The sequence below is a fragment of the Podarcis tiliguerta genome, assembly GCF_965153285.1.
Source record: "Podarcis tiliguerta genome assembly, chromosome: 12".
In the NCBI taxonomy this organism is placed as follows: Eukaryota; Metazoa; Chordata; class Lepidosauria; order Squamata; family Lacertidae; genus Podarcis; species Podarcis tiliguerta.
The window spans coordinates 3,148,435-3,169,521 of NC_139545.1; the positions used below are offsets into that span (position 1 = coordinate 3,148,435).

Here is a 21,087-nt window from a genome sequence, read left to right on the forward strand (position 1 = left end):
AAAGGAGGCTGGACTAAATGAAACCCTTGACCTGATCCAAGAGGGATTTTCTTATGTATTTATGAGGACCAATCCTGGTCTTTCTGTTTATTAAGGTAGATCCCTTATTTCTGTTCATAATTGCAGTAGGTTAGCAGCTTTATACATAAAGGTTGTGTTGCTTAAGACAGGAAGAAACTCTGCAACTATTATTGCTGTCAATGGCAAAAGTGCACTTTTATCACCAGGCAAAATAAATAGATGGCATGGTGCTATTTGGCTGCTGGTGCACTTCGTATTTCACTCCTGCTAGCTCCTACAAGGACAACTACCAATCTCTGCCTGCCCCTTGCCATGGCTCTGCTACAGCAGCTCCAACAACATCCAGCCTGCCAGGCAGAAATACTGCAGGTGAAGTTTTCCCTATCATTTTATCACCAAGTGAGGAATAACTTTCCCTGCTATGTTTCTGTGTGTAAGGCTGTTCTTAAAGGCAGAAGAGCAGAGCTACTAAAAAGCTGGCTACTCAAGCACCTGAACTACCAGGGGCAAGAGGGAAAATGAGCAGGGAAGGGCAGGGAAGGTTAATGAGTACAAATGCTACTTAGCTGTGACTGCCTGTTGACACCTTTAATCCAGCCAAAAAGTTCTCTGCGCACACCTGCTTCCTTTCTTCCATAATGCTAATCCTTCAGCACTTACAATTTCCTATGCACTCCTTCATCAGCCAATTGTACACAAGTCTTTCAGTCCATTCCGTTTACACAGACGCACAGCCTGGTACTATGTATGCTTAATCAGAACTGAATCTTATTACATTCAGTGGAACTTGGTCCCAGATAACTGTGCTTTGTATTGTGGCCTTAATAGTCCACAGAACTCTACTTTGAGGGCTTACTCCCAGGAAAACAGCCATAGCATTGCATCCTTAATGACAAAAGACTCTCTCAATGATACGTTAATCAATGTTGTATTCTTTTTATGCCACAAATAGTGAATTCCCTGGGAAAGGTATTAGGTACAGCCAGTAAACAGGAATAAAATTTTATTTTTAAAAGCGCTCCCTGTTCATCTCTGCAACAAAGCAGACCAGTATGATAAAGTTCAGAGAAGGATTAATAGCCTACTGTGATAAAACACTGGATGAATCTGTTATACTGTCCCAGAATGATAACACTGTTAGCTTCTGGTGTTAATTTTCTGTAAACGTTCATTTCTGTCTCACTGGCTGCTTTAAAAAAAGTGAGTCTTTTTTAAAAAGAAAGAAGATTGCTGCTTGGCACCACCCCCTTTCTCCCCACCTCTCCTGCAGCTCTGCAACACATGGTTGCTGTTCAACAATCTCTATCTCATGGGCTCCAGGGGATTTTCTTCCAAGCCTCTCAAAGTCCTTCATTCCTCTTAACCTTCCTGCCCCAAGATGAAGGTGGGATTGCAGTAGGAATCACCTCAAAAAGTAGGGTGAGGATAGGAACAGAAGGAAGCCTCTCCGGAGGTTTCTGCAGCAGTGTGAGCCCTTGGCATGGGACCAAATATTGGCTGTGACAGGGAAGCAGAGAACGTATTTCTGCACGCTATGAGTTCTTCTGTGCTTGTAGGGGCAGGGCACTTTCTTACATATGAGTAATGCTGTTGATGTTCAACATTAACCAGATTGTAATAATTTTCCCTGCCTGCACTAAAGCTTCTTATTGTGGAGCAAGCCCCTTTGCCCTGAAATCATGTATACACTATAGCTTACAATTGTGCTCCATGGTTGTGCCTGCATGGAGTTTCCTATCAGGTGAGAAAGGTGCCTACATAATGGCTATGCATTGTTGAGCAAGGTTGTTTCTGTTGCCTTACTATTGTTGAGGGAGCAATGAGGGAACAGGACTGGACCTGCAGTCAGTCCAGAATTTCTTGATCCCCTCTAGTCCTGACACCACCACCACAAGGATGCTTGCCCTTACCTCGTCCAGCAGTGTTGCGGGCTGGTGTTGACCTCCTGATGCAATGTGGTGACAGGGCATCTTTCAGGCGGCAACCATCGGCCACCAGAGGCTTATAGCCTACCTTGAAGGCTGTGGCTGATAGGCCAATTTGCGGGTAGGCTATCACCAGCAGGCTAGGGGGCTGGCAAAGCCCAGGGCACAGGCCCAACTATGCCCGCAGGTTTCGCTTGGGTCCATTCCAGGGGTATATAAGAGCCACCCTCAACCTTATCATCCACGTTGTTGCCGGATCTCCCACTTCTCCCTCCCTTATATTCTGCTCTAGACCTTGCTATGGACATTGTAGGCCGCTGTATTCGGGGCCAGGCAGAAATTTTGTCATGTTTTGTCTCATAGCAATCGTTACGACTTTGGTGGTTTAGGCACTGCAGACACACATTGCAGTGACTGATGGGGCATGAGAGCAGCTTGAGGGAAACTCCCACACCCAGCCAGTCAGGACTCAGTCCCAGCACACGCAGTCCTGGGGGGGGGGCACTCCTTGGGTTTCCCCCTAAAGCTTTTTTCTGCTTCTGCAAAGATTGGGTTCCCCCTGCAAATCTCCCTCTTGTAAGTGGATGGTACTCTTTCAGCTACAGTACATAGGGATGAACCCTCACTCCTGAACGTTGGAAATAAAAGGAACAAGTGAGACCTGCGACAAAATCTTGCCATGTAGAGTGCTCTTGTTCTGGTTTCTAGCCATTCGGTTCAATGCAAACCCCATCTTTCTCCCCACAACAGCCAGGCAACATTTTTTGCCCACTAATCATGGTAGTCCTCACTGGGCAGCTTTTTTTGGGGGGGGGGGGGCTTCTTTTAGGAGCTTTGCAGAAAGATTTTTAGACTTTGTGGGGAGAGGAAACCTCACCCATGACAAGAACTGAAAAGTATAACAGGAAGGAAAGGGCCTGAACATAGCACCACCTTGTGGTACTTGTGGAAAATACAAAGATGTTTAGGTGTACATGTTATCTTTATATGTCTATTACACACACACACACACACACACACACACACACACAAACACAAACACACACACTCATAGGTCAGGGAACTGTGGTTTGTTCTAAGCAGAAGTTAATAAAACATGATCTGAAAACTTAGCTTAGACAGGAGAGCCAGGAGGAACGTACTGTCTGTGTCTAGACGGGAGGAAAAACTGAGGGAGTCCAGCCTGCTTCCCACAAGTCTTTGCACCTGTCTAGTGTCTTGCGACGCCCATTTCATTGGATACGATGCCCCACAAACTAAAATTACTGTTACAAATAGCACCTAAACAGGAAGCTTACCATTCCAGGTGGTTTTCTACAAATGCTGACATGGGGCTGATCTGTACTGTGTAAGTGTCATTGGCTGAATACTCAAAGAGGCCATAGTATGGATTGAAGAGCTCCTGAGACAAAAGGAAGAAGAACTCTCGGGACGGGCCGCTGTAGTCCAAGCTGGAAAAAACCCACACAGGACAAACACTTTTACAATTCATACACGTTTCACGACACAGGGTGCTGTTGTCTCCTAATCAAGCCTATGCAGGTACATATTACTTTCAATCTGTGTTGTGAGTAGATTGTAAATCTATTCAGATAAAGTACTGGAGTGTATCCCTATCCAACGTAACATTCTGTTTCTAAATATACAGTACAAACAACAGGGAACTCAGAACTATTAATCTGTAAACTTTCAATCTGTGGCTATTTATATGGTTTCACAATTCATAAAACCTGATTCCAAAATTTGTTTAAAGCAGTGATACTGCCACAAAGCTGTATAGGTTTTGTTTGTTTCCACCATGTAATTGGAAAAGAAGAAACAGGGGAGCTATTGCTGGCATAGAAGAACCATGCATGAACTGGAACTCTAACACTTCTGCTGTTTTCTGAATTGGGCTGACTACTTCCAATGTGTCTAGAATGATGAACACTAGAAAGTGACTTTAAACAAATTCTGATTCTGTGCCAGCTGTATTGGGTGCCATATTTCATATGAAGTTCAGTGCATACAGAACTGCAGAAAACAAACTTGTTTTAGCCATGGGGCTTAGCATATCAGGGGTTCAGACCTCTCAGTACCTACCCTTCCTCTCCAACAAATGTGACGTAGAGTTTGTTTCTTTGGAGCTCTTTCCGAGAGTAAGCCATCACCTGATTAAAAGTGCCTTCCAGCAGGTGGTCGCGCCTTATTATTAACCTACAATGAGGTAGAGGAAAGACAGCCAAAAAGTTAAAATTGGGACTGCTGGAATTTTAAAATTATTATTTTGTAGACATTGGTCACAGATAGTTATTATCATACCTTATCAGTTTGTGAAGAACAAACATGAACCAGTAAAAACCCATTTGACCCATTATTTTTCATCATTGAAAAGTTCCATGGGAATAAAAATGGGCAGACAGTGGCTCAATTCAGATGTCATAGCAAAAGTTCTTTGCAGAGAACCAATGTGAAAAGTGTGTGAGAAGTATGCAGTTTTCTGCATACCGTATTTTTCGCCCTATAGGACGCACTTTTCCCCCTCCAAAAATGAAGGGGAAATGTGTGTGCGTCCTATGGAGCGAATGCAGGCTTTCGCTGAAGCCTGGAGAGCGAGAGGGGTCGGTGCGCACCGACCCCTCTCGCTCTCCAGGCTTCAGGAAGCTCTCCGCAAGCCGTGGGAGAGCTGTGCGACTTCCCACAGCTCTCCCACGGCTTGTGGAGAGCTGCCTGCACCCCGAAGCCTGGGGGGCGCACTGAGCTCAGTGCCCCCCCCAGGCTTCGGGCTTCGCGAAGTGTTTGTCCTGTGTGGCTTGCGGAGAGCTGCCTGTTCTGGGGGCTGGGTCGGGGGGAAAAAACTAGGTGCGCCCTATGGGCCAGTGCGCCCTATGGGCCGAAAAATATGGTAATTCATTGTGGGGGAGAAATTCAGCTCAGTTCACAGTTAAAGGTAAGCTTACCAAATTACACACACATGTACACAAACACATACTAAATGCTAATTTGGGGAATAATCAATACTGCTCAGGATCTTTACTGGAGATAATTACATGCAGACACACTGCTATGACCATTTTGAATTATACCACAAAGTTAGTATAATTATGCTCACAAGCGAGTATGTCTTGCTTGGGGAAATCAGCACTGACCAAATAAAACTGGAATCGCTGTGCTTGCTCCAGAGAGCTGCTAATAACCACACCTGGGCTGATGTTATATATTTAAAAAGTAAGGCCCGTTTTTCACCACATCTGGGTCCTAAAGAGGCTTTAAAAATTGCAACATATAGAACTGTAAACATCAGAATCAGGGATCAAAATATCAGAACAGATTTTCAGCTGGTTTCATTCCTAGTTTTATTGGCATATGAGGACATTTGGGGGGGGTGCCCCAATTTTCCAGGGACAGTCCCGGGGTTATGAAAGCCACCCCAGCTTCAGATTCAATGCCAGAATGTCCCTATTTCCCTACCAGAATACCAGTGCTGAGCTTGGGGAGGAGGATGAGCCAGCCCTTGTCCTGAGCAATGGTGGCAGTAGCTGCTGTGAGGGAGCATCCTATGGCCTCTCCATGGCTGCTGCTGGCCTCCTCCCTTGGCAGCTCATAGTGGCTGCAGGAGAGCTGCCAAGCAGAGGCTGCCACCACCACCGAGGCCCTGCCCTGGGTGGTGCACTGGCACTGAGGGGCAGGCAGAGTGCAGGGTGGGAAGAAAGGGGGAGCAGAGCAAAAGAAGAGTGGCAGTCAAAACTGGCTGAATATGCCTATTTGGCAAATCTATAAAAAATAGAGATCAAGAAGATGCAGACTATAAGGAGTACTGGAAACCCTTTGTTGAATATTTAGAGAATTATTGTAAACGTGTAAAGATGCAGGTCGGATCTGAATGAAGTACAGCAGTAAAATATGTACTGGAGAATATATATGACATAGAAGAATAAGGGAAAACAATGGAGGGGGTGGAGGGGAAGCCAAATCTGAAATGAATGTGAATTGGGGAAATATGTATCAAATTTGTAAACTTTTGAAACCTAAAATATATATTTTTTTTAAGAAAAGAAGGGGAGCAGAGCGGAGCATAAGGAGTCTTTTTATGCTTTGTGTGTCTGCATTTAATCCTGCTGCTTTCTAAATTTTATTTATTGGTGTATGTTTTTCTTTTTGTAAATCTACCAAATAATAAAATAGGATTGGGATTAAAGAATTTTCTCAAGATGGTGGAGGTGTGTGTGCTGTGTCCCATTTGAGTACAGTGGTGCCCCGCAAGACGAATGCCTCGGAAGACGAAAAACTCGCAAGACGAAAGAGTTTTTCGTTTTCTGAGTTGCTTCGCAAGATGGATTTCCCTATGGGCTTGCTTCGCAAGACGAAACGTCTTGCGCCTTTTTTTTTTAAACCGCCAATGCATTCCTATGGGAAACCGTCAATACACATTGGTGCTTTGCAAGACGAAAAAACTCGTAGAACAAAAAAACTCGCAGAACGAATTAATTTCGTCTTGCGGGGCACCACTGTATAGTGGTGACACCCACCCTTCTTCTGATAGGAAATGCTCAGGGGTGGTCGGAATGGGGGTCAAGGAGGGATTGAGAAATGTCCCTATTTTCATCTGAGGAATGTTGAGGTGTATGGGCTTTGTATGTTGGTCTTTTCATTAGCCCACCTGATTATGAGGGGCTGTGCCAGCACCTACTGTAGAAGGAGGCCTTTAGCCAACTGATATTGATTTTGTTATTTATTGCATTCACATCCTACCTTTTTTTGAGCAAGGAGCTCAAGGTGGCATACATGGTTGTACACCCCCCCCCCATGATTTAATCACAACAACAATCCTGGGAGGTAGGTTAAGCCAAGAGGCAGTGACTGGGGTCAAGGTCACTCAGTGAACTTTGTGGCCGAGTGGGGATTTGAACCCTGGTCTCCCAGGTCCTAGTCCAGCACTCTAACCACTACACCACACTGGCTCTTTTCAGACTACCATGGCTCCAGAATAAGTACAGTGTTTCAGCTGATAACAGAGGTATGCAAGATTCTTTAATATTCATATCCTATCAAGCTGAAATGTCTTCCCAGATTGCAATGCCTGAACATGTCCTATAGTATGCCTACAACCTTCAACATTCTCATAAATGTATTAGATACAGAGAAAGGTTTTAGAAAAGTATCTGACATGTATAGGAAATGCTTATTTTAAAATACAGAATTGGAATGGTCCAATTTCACATTCTTTTCAGCTTCCCTTCAATAGAAGCACTCAAGTGTTCAATAATATTTCAGTCAATGCGGCCCTTTTAGGAACGGAACATTACCCTTTTCTGGATTCTCCCCTTGAACCTGCATAGCAAGATCAGATGGCATGAGCAAGTAATCGGCAATTAGGGCTTCTCCTGGCTCAGGGTAGCATATTCTGCCGATGACACTCGTCTAGATTTAATTGTTTAGTTTTCAAAGCTATGAAAGTGGTTTGGGACAGAAGCCAGCCTGAACTTTCAAGGCTGAGGCATTGCATATTTCTGACTATCCCTTGCAAAAGGGTATAGATAGGCAAGTCTGCTGCCAAACCACTCAGAATGTGAATTGCACAGCCCAGCATCAGAAAATTATAGAGGTCAGATCTCAAAATATTCAGAAAGCATGGAAAGGAATACTGAGAAATAAAAAGGTTTATGAAAGCCTTACTTTTCAATACTGGTGGGTGCCTAAAAGGCACACTTAAGCCCAAGGTGTTGGGGCTGGGAGACAAACTATCCACTACTCCGCAATGCATGTCTTTAAGCCACAAAAGCTCCTTTCTCATAGGGAAAAGCAGATCTGAGAGGGGCAATTTGTACTGAATAATCGGGGAGAAGGAGAGTTTAAATCTTTTCATGCCTATCATCTTTCGACTACTATTCCTCCCCAGCAGAGCTTACTTTATTTTGTTTTTTGGTAACATAGTTTTTATTCATTTTCATCTTTATACTGCTTAACATGGTTGCATTGAGATATATCTTTGTTTACATTAGAACATATGACATGCAACAATTACATAAAATCAAAATTAAAGCAACAATAAACACTCAGATAAACATTTTCCCAACAGGGTGTTCTCTATGGGGCTCTGGAAATGTATTTATTATTGAGCACTGCCTGACACCTTGCAGGAGACCCTCCACTTCTATGGAAGATTCAGGAGAGATAAAAGAAGGCCCTTCTTCACACAGTGCATAGTCACAGGGGCAAGGGAAGGCTAACTGGCCCCCGGGGCGGGGTGTTGGGGGCGGGGCAAACCGCCCCCCTGGTGCATCTGTGTGTGCCACTATGTACTGCGCATGTGTGTGTGTGCCGTATGTAGCATGCACAGCATGTAGTGGCGCCGCGCATGCACTGAAGGGCGGTTTGCCGACAGTGTTGCTCAAGTGCCGTATGGATGGCGGTGGGATCCCTCCGCTGCCGCTGCAGCTGCGAGCGGAGGATCCTCCACATGCGGCTGTGGTGGCATGATGGCAGTGGCAGTGTGAGCCCCCCACGGGGCGCCTTCTTGTCACCCCTCCCTTAGAGATGGCACCCAGGGCGGACCGCTCCTCTACCCCCTTCCTCTGCCACTGCATAGTAAAACTGTGGAACTCACTCCCCCAGGAGCAGTGATGGTTCATCCAGACTTCCACTTGTCCCACCACTTTCCCCCAGGGAAACCCTCTCTTTACTGCTCAGTCGTAGCAAACGTCAGTCGGGTTTTCGGCAGATTGATGTTTGTTCTAATTCAGCATTAAAGAGAGGGTTTGCATGGGGAAAGCAGCAGGGCAAACAGAAAACTGCTTGGACCCATTCCTAGAAAGCATGGGAGAAATGGATGCTGTGGGAACAGCCTGATCCGAAAGACTATTCTTATATTCTTATGCTGAAAATCCTGTCTCCATGAATAGAGCTACTCCCAGGGAGAAACAGCTTTAAATACATTCAGTTCTCTTCACTTACGTGTAGGTTTTAGTTTGGCCCAAGTATCAGCGATGAAAGTCAACATACATAGCATCTATATACAACATGTATTTAACTTCTGGACTTGTTATTAGAATTTTTATGGGTTAGAAATCTTGCCCGGTTGCACAATTTTTAGTGAATGTTTTAAGTAAAAGGCAGCAGCAGCAGCATTTTCTCTTAGCATGTGTGCTTCAGCTGCACAATTGCCAGAAACAGGACTGTCCAGGGAAGAAGGATGTCTGGTATGTTGGGCTAGGAAGCCCTCCCCATTTTCCTCACCCCAGTTAACTAGTGGCTCTGTGATCTCTTGTGATCAGGAGCTGCCTACATTCAGAACAATGGACCACAAATCACCAACAAACCATTAACACACCACTAGCATTCCCCCCTAGATGACACATGACGAGTGGGAGATTTTTCTTGCTTCCTATGCCCCAACCTACCCATCCTGAATGCTCAAAGATCATAAACTGCATATTTTGCACTTTCATTTGTTTCCTGTTCTTGATTTGTCTCTGCCATTTAAACTGTAAACATTCCCAACAGGGCCCCCTCCGCTCACTTTTTACTTGTCCTCAGGAAAATAATAGAAAGGGTTCAATAACACACACTTACTTAATTTTACCTGGTCCCTGACCAAATCCTTTGGCTTCTAGTTTTCGGTAAAAGTTGCGAAGCTTGGCTTCAAAATCTCTCCTGTAAGGGGAGGGGGCTCTTGCACTGGCCCGCTGCAAGCCTGAGGAGGGGAAAACAGAAAACAGTATTTAAAGAAGTGTTGCAACTTCGTACAAGCAATGTTTTCAATCAACATTTGCTAAGGCATCGCACACATTTATTTCACAGGGACAACATACGGCCTGTTTCAAATGTTTGGAAGCTGACATGCAATTGCCTAGGGGAGCATCTGGGGCTGTTGGAGGGCTTCAAAAGGATTTCTTTCCATCAGAATACTCACCATGTTAGTTTTCTTAAGATTTTTAGGGCCAAACTAGATGTGGTTGGGGTGTGTGCAGTACATTTATCGTTCATGCATCTGCCCTGTAGAGATACAAAGTGTGTGTGTGTGGGGGGGGAATATCTGCTTTTTTGCACCCAAAGGGACACATGCATGGGACGCCCGCTGAATCTTCCCTACTCCATTATCTCCCCCACTCCATTGCTTCAAAAGTGCTTTTATTCTCCATTTACATACTTCTATCAACATATCTTGAAATAAAAATATAGCACTTAAGGGGGGGGGGACAACATGGTAGCCCCCCTTTCTTCTATCACACAAAACATTTTGAGAAACAAGAAACAAGCATCTGACCAGATAATATTATCTCCCAGTGCTGTACCTGGAGAATTCTGAGGTGACGAGCAGGGGGAACAGCGAGGAGAAAAGCTGTAGCCGGGATGGAAAGCTGCTTGAAGAGGGATGTAAGACATAACGTCTTCTTCAAAAAGGCTGACAAGGTGAGAAATGGGAGAAGCTTGGTTCATTTGCTTGTGACAAATGCACACAAATATGCAGATTGGGGAATCTGTGAACTACAATAATTAATTTGTCCACCACTTTGTTATGTTTTAATAGGGAGCATTCTATTGATTAAAATCTCTTGTTAGAGTTTCAAATCCCCTCCAGCCCTGAGCAGTCACTCCCCCAAAACAAGCAGACCACTCCGGCGAGACAGTCTGTGGGCAGGTAGGGTCTCAGCCTGCGTACCAGATGGAGCTGGCAGACAGCTGCCCTGGACACAGAATTGACCTGCGCTTCCATGGACAGCTGTGAGTCCAAAATGACTCCCAGGCTGCATATCTGGTCCTTCAGAGGCATGGTTACCCCATTCAGGACCATGGAATCCCCCACAGCTGCCCACCCCTGTCCCCCCAAAACAGTTCATTCTGTTTTGTCAGTATTCAACCACAATCTGTAGGAAATAGCCTCAAAAAAGATTAAACAATAAAAATATCACTTAAAAAAATTACAAATACAATTTAAAAAATACAGTTAAAACCACAATAAAATAGACTAATACAGATTAAAACGCATACAAACTTTCTAAACCAAATAAGAATGTCTTCAGCAGGTGTCAAAAAGAATACAGTGAAAACACCTTCCTTGATATCAGTAGGCAGGGAGTTCTAAAGGGTCTGTGCTGCTTCCGCCTCCTACTCACTCAGCTCTACAAACAATAAATAATGCCTGAGCCCCATTCCCTGTATTGTCATGAGATGACTGAGGTTCCCTCAGACCTAGCTTTTTCAGTCTATCCTTTTCTGTGAGTTGGGCATGGGCTCCAGGCTGTCCCATACCTAGGTCTAAAAATGGGACAAGAGAAGCCTTTTTATATCAGAAAACTATCAAAGGAGGACATCAGTTGATAGCCAACTGAGTAATACTCAGAGTAGATGTTATTTATTTCAACGGTGCTGCTCAGAGTATGACTAATATTGGCTATAATAACCTAGAAGTATGAAATACAGACATACTTTTGCCAATATTTTCATTTTATCTGAGGTAGATCTAGATTTTTTAAAAGCCAATTTACAAGTTGCATTAATTCTAGAGGTGTTCTTGCCTCTCTTATAAGGAACTCAGCATTGATATTCTCTCAATTGTGCTTCATACATGCATAGAAATTCCCTGAGATTTGGGGTGTGTCTTGTTGGGAAGCAGCTGGAAGTGACTGCTTAGAAGCGGGATGAAAAGTATACAGTTATTGCCAATTTTATTACCTCAGTAGTATTACTAAATCTGCATCACAGGACAACTTCTCAAGCCCGTGTGTACCTTCTGTCCGAATGTAGTGGATCTTTTCCCTGTAAAGTGAACAGCACAGAAGGAAGTTGCAATGGTACTAAGGAAAACATAGATGTACCTCGTTTCTGCAACACCAATTCTGTTTCTCTTCAAAAAGCCAATATAAAAATAGCTAGTGCTGAGAAATAATCTGAATACTATAATCAATGTCTTGAGTCAAATCAATTTATATTCCATTGGATTTTGTTTGCAGTCCAGAATGTGTCAGAGAAGGGAATGATGTCAGACTGTCTGAAATTAAAACCTCATGTGAGCATTAGAGATAAATGTGAGAAACCTTTCAAAGAAGGCTGAAGAATGGGGAGAAAACCCAAGGAAGTAAGGAGGCAAGATGCTGAGAGGCTAGAGAGGAGGTACAGAGTGAGAAAGGGGTTGAAAAAGAAGAATCTGAAGGAAGTGTAAGGAAAAAGAAAGATACTTGAGGAAAAGCTAAGAAGGGACAACAGGAGTAGAAGGCTTTGTAAAACCTGGAAGCCGTGTATGGAATTTCACAGTACTGGTGGTAGCAGGGAGACACAGGAGGGCACAGAAATGGGGGAAAGTAGGCAAATTTCTGTGTGTCATGGCTTTCCGCCTTCTCTGTCACCTGTAGCCTGGCAATCTCAAGGAGATGATAAGGCTCATTTCTTTTTCTGAAGCAAAATTGTGTGTCCAAAATAGCAAACACCGAGGGCCCACCTTTTAATGTTGAAATTGCATGTAATGTTAGCTTAGCAGCCAGTTTCTAAAATAGGAAGAGTGATTTGCAGAGGAAAAGCAGTTGGCACTGGAGAGAGAGGGTGCCTAACTCTCCTGTAAGAGCTCTCCCTCTTCCGACAGTTTTTACTCCTGCTGGGTTTCTAGACCTTTGTTTATCTCAGATACAAGGGTCTAACATACATTTCCCCCCATGGTGGTGGTGGTGGGGGGGATGAGCTAGTGGAAGAACAGGGAGTGGAAGAAAGGCAAAGCGTAATTCCCTGTTGTTTTTCTGCTGCCAATCACCGCCTCCTTGGAATACTTTGAACTAGAACTAAGGTTTATTTCGAGATGCTCACTTTTGTCTAGCAAGCGATTTGGCTTAGAGAAGGGAGCAAATTCAGTGGAACCATGTCAAGTGAAAGAATAAGCTTGGCATGAGTCACCCAGAGTCCTTCGTTTTATGCAATTCAGGATTAATGTGTTGTATACCATGGAAGAAAAAGCCAGTGGGAATTTTCTATTAAAACCAGTGTGCTGGATAACCATCAGTGGCCACCAGTGACCTAAGATGTGAGTTGAAGAAAATGACCTAAAGATGAATGGATCATGTTACAAATCCCATTACACACCTCCTAGGCTGTCTCAGCCTTGTAATAGTCAAATCTGTTCACTGCTAAAAAGAAGATACAAGGGTTTTTACTTCTCTGAGGAAAGGAGAACTATTACTTAGGTTAGGGGGTTGTTGTTTTTAAAAAACCAAACTGGAATAATTTGATGGTGCCTACGGAAATGTTCATTTTAAATACAGCAGGAATTATTGACTTGTATATTTTAGTAAGAAGATTTTTGTTGCTGGAGCCAAAGTAAAGTCTCTTTTGACTAGTTTACAGAACTAAATAAGACAAATTGGCAAGCAAGGCTAGAAAAAAATTGAGAGAATTGGGGGGTGAAGGAAATTGGGCAGGGGTGGGAAGAAATCTCACTACAAAAATATGGATATTCTCTGTTACATTTGTAATAAAACAGAATTTATTGATAGCCCAGACCACAGTGGAGTTTGCAAAAATTAACATTCTTGACAGGTGACAGTTAAGTAATGCTACTTCCATCAGCTCAGGGTCTCCCTGAAAATCCCAATTCATTCCACCATGTGTCTGTGAGAGCCCATTCAATAAACCTCCTGCTTTTGCTGCCTGTCTAGGACTGCAACAATTGAGTTTCTGAGGTTGTGTGTGTGTTAAGGTTCTATTGGAGGAAACTGATTTCCTAGATCCATTTCAGTTGGGAGCTTAGGCCCAGTTTTGGCACAGAAACTGCTTTGGTTGCCCTGCAGGATGTTCTATGTCAGGAGAGAGACAGGGAAAATGTGTCCTTGTTAATTCTCATCAACTTCTCAATGGCTTTCAATACCATCAACCACAGTATCCTTCGGCTGTGAGTGAGGGGTAGGGGGCACCCTATTGTGGTGGTTCTGGTCCTACTTGGATGGTCGTTTCCAGAGGGTGATGCTTGGGGGGTGCTTTTCAGCCCCATGGAGCCTTCAATGTGGGGTTCTACAGTGCTCAACTCTATCTGTTCAACATCTTCATGAAACACCGAGTAGAGTCATCTGGGTTGTTGGAGTATGTTGTCAGCAATATGCTAATGACACAAAGCTCTACGTTTCCTTTTCATCTGCATCTGTGGCAGCGGATGTGCTGGGCCATTTTCTTGCCTCAGTAATGGACTGGATAAGAGCCAACAGATTGAAGCTGCCAGGCAAACCACTCCTCTTCCCCCAGTCCTTTGGCTAATTCAACAATATATGGCCTTTTAAACTTGGGGGGGGGGGTTACTGTTTTGTTTTTATTTTATGTACTTTCTGTTTTTATACAATAAACAGCCCTGTGATCCTCGGATGAAAGGTGGTATAGAAATTTAATAAATAATAAAAATGATAATAATTAATCACCTTGCCCCAACCATAATATGTGGCTGTTGGGCTGTGTTTGGCTCAAGTATCCAGGTTGTGACTCAAGTATCCAGGGTTTTTTGATTATATTTATACACTGGTACAAGAGGTTTATTAGACTATGCATGACTGGGGGTTATTCTGCTGTTATAAGCATTGCTTACAATCTGCTCTTCAGCACATAATGCTTTGCCGCTAAAATATCTGTATTAGTAGTCAACAATATTCTCCATATAGATTCTTTATATATACCAGGGATCTCGCTTAAACTGGAGACGCCAGTGAATGAATCTGTGACCTTGTGCACGTAAAGCCCATTCTACCCCCAATCTATGGGTCCTCGCATTTTACATGCAGCAAAAGTATGAAATAATTTAACTACAGAAAGCTGTACCTGAGTGCATGATTTCTTGCCAAACTTGGCTGACGCTCCTGCAGCATTTCAAAGATGTTGGGCTGGCGTAGAAATGCAACAATTTTATCATTGTATGCTGGATCAGGAGGAAAGAACACAAACATTATGGAAATTTCAGTTAAAGACTTATTCTGTTGTTTTAGCATTTTTAAACATTAAAGCACTTGGGTGCCTTGGTAGAAAAGGTAACATGTAAAGTAAGTAGATAAATTTTGTTTAACAAATAATGAAACCTATTCTAAAAGATACATTGCTTACCAGGATTCTGGGGAGAACACACACACACACACACACACACACACACACACACCACCATCACCATCACCCCGCCCATCTGACTGGGTTGCCCCATCCACTCTGGGCAGCTTCCAGCATATACAAAAGCATAATAAAACATTAAACATTAAAAACTTCCTGAAGCAAGGCTGCCTTCAAAAGTCTACAAAAAATTATATGGTTGTTTAACTCTTTGACATCTGCCAGGAGGGCATTCCACAGGGTGGATGAGACTACCAAGCTTAATCTCTCGCAGGGAGGGAACCGCCAGACGGCCCTCAGAGCTGGACATCAGTGTCTGGGCTGAATGACAGGGGTGGAGACGCTCCTTCACGTACACATGTACAATATAGACACATATATATCCCTGTAATAGAATAGTTGCTTCCTAGTGCATATAGGAATACTCCCTATAGGAATACTCCAGAATGCCCATACGTATGGATGCAAAAGACACTGTACATCCCATTTTCTGCCCAGGAAATAAGGGATTTATAATCCAACCTAGGATTCCCTTGTGTAAATAAATGATGCTTTTGACATCATTTGCCACCCACCAGGCAGTCCCTTGGCAATTTCTAGGCTTCAGGGAACTCTTCCCTCCTGCAACCTTTCGCTCTTCTCCAAGACACTTGGGGAAGGAAAGCAGGTTTAACAGGTAAAGGAGTGGAGAGATACAAGCCAATGAAAGCTCAGTTGAAGAAGGCCTGCTTCTTGGGAGGTGGCTTTTAAAATACTCCTGGAAATTCCTAGAGCCGTCCAGGCTACCTCACCTAAGGGAGCAGTTTATTTATTCAAAGCCCTTTTATCCCACTTCATCATATGTTCGAAGTGACTTGGTTATAAAGGGCTGAAGTACAGTGGTGCCTCGCAAGACGAAATTAATTCGTTCTGCGAGTCTCTTCGTCTAGCGGTTTTTTCGTCTTGCGAAGCAACCCTATTAGCGGTTTAGCGGATTAGCGCTATTAGCAGTTTAGCGGCTATTAGTGGCTATTAAAGGCTTAAGGGATTTTGCGGATTAGCTGCTAAACGGCTATTAGCCGTTTAGCGGCTTAGAAAAAGGGGGTGGGGAGCGAAAAAAAATCTCCAGACTTGCAAGACATTTTCGTCTTGCGAAGCAAGCCCATAGAGAAATTCGTCCTGCGAAGCGCATTGAAAACGGAAAACCCTTTCGTCTAGCGGGTTTTCCGTCTTGCGAGGCATTCATCTTGCGGGGCACCACTGTAAATGCTCACCAAAAGGTGTAGATCCAGGAACCTGAGTGAATGCTGAAAAGCTGCAACATAGAAGGAGGGAAGCTATGATTGGAAGTGGAAAAGCAGCAGGCAGGAGGGGGTACGTAACCCTTCTCCTGCCCACTACTTTCGCTCTGCAAACCTAGATGTGACACATCCGCCCACTCCAATGGAGCTGAGAGACTTGTTTCAGCCATTCGCCCTCTCTTTCTCTGCATAGGATCACAATGAAAAAACAAGAATACACAAAAAAGACGCAAGATGCTGTTTTCTTCCTGTAATGTAAACTCATTGAAAAGCAACCATACATACCCAGAGGTAAAGACTCATGATGGTGCTGATTTCGAATTGCGGTTACAAGACTGTTGCCTGGCCTGGTCAACAGAGAAACTCCTCTGTTTCGAGAGACCTCTGATGCCTAGAGGGATAGAACCATAGAATTGTAGTGTTGGAAGGGACCCCAAGGATCATCTAGTGCAACCCTGTACAATCTTTTGCCCAAGGTGTGGGGGAGGGAGGTGCGATTTGCCCTGAGATTAAGAGTCTCACACTGTACTGACTGAGGGGTTGCTAGTAAAATACTTTGTGTGATTTCATAAATAGCTGTAAGTACTCTGTGTGTGTACTTACAGGCAAGTCATGTTTATCTGTCGGACTATAGGTAGAACAGGAAAAAGTGTTTGATGGTTATCAACCTCAGTTCTGAAATAGGATTTGAAAAACATGAAGAGTACGATTATGTTATTAACTGAAAGATAATGTTACTAATGACTGGAGTTTAGCTGCACTCCTGCACTGTACACATCAGTGGCTCCCAGCCATGAGGCCTATGATCTGCCACAAGACAGGCATATGCTCTTGTGCGTTTCTCACAGGCGTCTGTGAGAAGAAGACGCTGGACTAGATGGGCTACTGGCCTGATCCAGCAGGCTCTTCTTATGTTCTTAGGCTTTACTTGTCCATAAATCCCAGTCATATACTAATCCAGGCAGACACAATATGCATGTGTTCCCAGTCGCCTACATACATACCAACCAGGCATTCAACTCTTATCCTTTATCCAGTAGACAAGACTGTATGCAGTAAATTCTTTTCAAAGAACTGTAACCTCACCAAATATCTGTTGGGAGGTAAAGGGAGAGGGGCTGAATTGAGCTGCTCTATTCCTCCTCCCTCTTTGCCAACAGCTGATTAAGTATGACTGCTTTCTGAAGAGGATGTATGCAGCCTCAATAGCTATGGACTTCCCATTTGGATCAGGGCCACTCATTCTGTGTGCAGGTTTTCAGCCTCAGACAGCTGATTTTTCAAAATCAAAAATATTAATAATTATCTACGGCATTTGAGCATTATTGCAATAAGAAAATGCACATATTCAAGGAGTTGGTGTTAAATTCAAGGTTTCAGGTGTACCTATTCAGTCTCTGTATCACAGTAAAGCACCAGCTCTTTTTAATTATCTATTTATAAAAAGTAGCTAAATGTGACATGACATATGGCTGTCAAGCCTCTGCTTAAAGACGTCCAAAGAAGGAGACTCCACCACACTCCTTGGCAGCAAATTCCACTGTCGAACAGCTCTTACTGTCAGGAGAAAAACAGTGCAGGAGTGCAGCTCTTACTGTGACAAATCACTTCTGAAAAGGAGAACATACATGTAGCATATAGGTAATGAGGAACCAGCCAATATAGCAACGTATGTGTTGAAAAAGAAATTGCTGCACACTAATGAGAGAATTTTAAAAAGATGTTGCCTGCTATTTAAAATATAAACACGCTGTGTACTGTCTGCTAAGAAAGGAAACTGCCTGCTTTTGATTCCCTCTCTTTTGTCTGTGATAGGCACCATTATATCAGCCTCAGTGGAGTTATTCCTATTGCGTTCAGATAGATTTAAGCACTTAACAAACCAACATGAAAATTGTCACAGAAAGATTGCAGAACAAAGCCCATCCACAAAGCAGATAGTTCACCTGAACAACAAAGGCGACAAAGCTGGTAAAAGGTAAGATCCTGGCTTCCAAACATTATATTTCTTTGCAATTTGGGACAGGGGGAATAATACACAAAGGAAAGAAGAATTAGTGAACCCCGGCTTCTAAGAAATGTTGGAGAACTGCGTGCTGCAATGAAGGCTGAGGCTGAGAATGTGTCAGAAGGGTGGGTCTAAGAGACTCCCTCACCCAAAAGCCTGGAGGTACCAAGGAGTCTTTTATGTTTTTCTGGCCCCAAGGCCTTCCTAAATTAGTTTCTCCTACTTTGTTAGAACTGTCTTATGGCCCATCTAGCTACCATGCCCATGTACTCCAGGCCAGAACCGTTAGTGTTCCCACCAAGGCCTGTGCTTTGTGTCTCTGTGTTTTGTGAATGACAGAAGGACCCACACCCTGAAGTTGTGCATTCTACAGAAAACCTAGGCAACTGTATAATCTGTGGACTGGCAGCACCAACCCTAAAGACAGGCAGCTACAAATAAAAACATGCATCATTTTATTTGTATGCTGCCTTTCCATGCTCAAGGTGGCTTACAACATGGATGTACATTACAAACGTAACAAAAGTAGTCATATACAATAAATAAAACATCAAAAGGTACACAACCAAATTAAACAATTGCCACATAAATCATAAGAAGATCTAAAAGTAAAGATACAAAAAAATCAATAATAGCAACAACTCACCCCGCAACCCTCCACCTCCCAAAACTCTTAAACTATACCGCAGTCCCAGAGTCTGTTCAACAGCCTCGGCTTTTGTAGCTGGAGTCAGTCAGGGCCCCTCCTTCCCAGGCCTCGTGGGAAAGGCCTGCAAGGCAGGGAGCAAGTCTTCCAGGGCTCACAGCCAAGATACAATCTGCTGTTGACAGCCAGCAAATGAATTGCTTGGAAACAAGCAGATAAAAATCTGTTCTAATCACTTTACAAGATATGAAGGCTGCAAGAGGTATTGATAGCTGTGCTGAAGCTAATATCTGCAGCTGTTTATAATGTCATTTATTTTTTGTACCACACTGGCAACTCATAGCTGGGCAAGTTCTGGCTTTCTTTACCACTACGATATGCCTTCTTGCCCCCTCCCCAATATGGCTTAATCCATAACATATAATCTTCTGGAATTTTTCTTTTCTTACTAGACCGTGTCAGGGTGAGTATAGCCTGCTCCTGGTATCTATCAAGTATTGAATGGGCTGAATTGGGCTTCAGTTAATAGGGTATATGTATATGAATTCTAATTCATCATCATTCTCTCTCCCAGGTTTCAGGCCACAATATAATAATAATTTATTATATATCCAGCTACTTCCTACAAATTATAAAGCTAGCAAGGTGAATGCGAAGAAATTGCTTTGTTGTGAATATACCCATTTAGAGGAAGAAAACATACCTCTCCAGCACTGTAGCTGCGGAGTCGCTGAAGATGCTGTCTGTGAGTCAAATGATTGGGTAGGCGGCCATTTTGAAGTGGGATCCTGGGATCAATGAAAGTTGTAGCACGGCTGTTGTGGTCAACAAAGAAGGACTGTAATAAAATAATGTTGGAAAAGAACAATGATTATAATACTGATAAAGCAACCAGCGTAAACAATGTATTCAGCAGGATTCTGCATGGTCCTCTAAGGCATCTTGCCTGGCTCTTCCATTTGAACAATTAGATGTTCAGGTGTGGACTTGCTGCAAGGGGTCAAACCCTATAAAACCCCCTAAGTCTCTTGTCAATAAGACCCAGGAGCCGGGAGGAGATAAAGTCCAGCCATTTATTGATCCAGTGGGATATGTTCCGCAAAGTCTGGACCCCCTCCTAGTGGCAAAAGGGGGTATATATAAGTTTTTACAAAGCATTTCAATTTCCACCAGTCATATACATTATTACCTCATTCAAGTTGTTAGACCAATCATATGCATAAAAGGATTTCTCATTACCTCATCTCAAGCTGTTGCACTTGCACGCAGCTTTGATTCCCACCCATGGCCGTTGCATTGTTGCAAAAGCCCCTGTTTGCGCTGGGAACCTGTGTTACGTGTAGCAAGTTACGTGCAGCCATTTGCGTTCTATTATATGCTGTGTTTCTTCTTCTAGCTTTGTGCTGTGGCTTGTGATTTATGTGTTAGCTGTTTTTCTACCCCAATGGGGAAGGTGAACTTTTCTATTAGCAGCACATGCAGGGGCTTACAGGGGTACGCATTATCACATTCATTGTGGCCCTTTGGGCCACCTCCACCGACTGAGGAGCTTGTGGTCCACTTGTCCTTTGTGACTGCTCAGCGGCCTGATTGCCTGTAGACAGCCAGCACTGGCAGCGTCCTGTAAATGGATTCAGGTCCCCAAATTCATATACTTAGCCTATTAATGTGTATGCCACTGAATGACTCAGGAGGAGACATCTGAGAATAAGGCACAAACTTCAAAGCTAATACATTTTAACACCTTGGGCATACTTGGTCAACCTCATAAAATAAGTCAGATAAATTTGCAGAGAACTCAATATTGTATAAATTATTGTACCTTGCCTTGTTGATCAGTTTTGATCTCCCAGCCGCGGGGAAGCTCCAGCCGTGTGTCAGCAAACATGTTGATGAAATTTACCAGGTCCCTGTTGTGCTGATACCGCTCAAAATTCCGAGCATCTCTGCGGATCTTTAGAATCATATGCTTTAAGCAGGTGCTGTTGGTAAACACTCGATAGGCACTCTGGATACGAAAAGCAGGAGGGGAAAACAAAGCTTTCATGACTGCAAATGTGTCAACTTTAATGACCTTTTCCAGAATATGTATGAATCATACAGGCAACCCCCTCCCCCCAAACTCTCTTGTCTGAAATAGTAAATCATGTAACTGTTTTTAAG

The 21,087-nt window shown here is 43.5% G+C and overlaps 1 protein-coding gene across 1 annotated transcript in view; it reads right to left on the minus strand.

Annotated features, from left to right (window-relative positions):
- Nucleotides 1-21,087, minus strand: part of HECW1 (HECT, C2 and WW domain containing E3 ubiquitin protein ligase 1) — a 188,722-nt gene that overhangs the window by 13,288 nt on the left and 154,347 nt on the right. Inside the window, 9 exon segments of the mRNA XM_083407000.1 lie at nt 3,245-3,397; nt 4,029-4,142; nt 9,498-9,618; nt 10,220-10,329; nt 11,601-11,684; nt 14,712-14,808; nt 16,556-16,661; nt 19,628-19,762; nt 20,747-20,932. Coding sequence (XP_083263126.1) covers nt 3,245-3,397; nt 4,029-4,142; nt 9,498-9,618; nt 10,220-10,329; nt 11,601-11,684; nt 14,712-14,808; nt 16,556-16,661; nt 19,628-19,762; nt 20,747-20,932 — 1,106 coding nt within the window.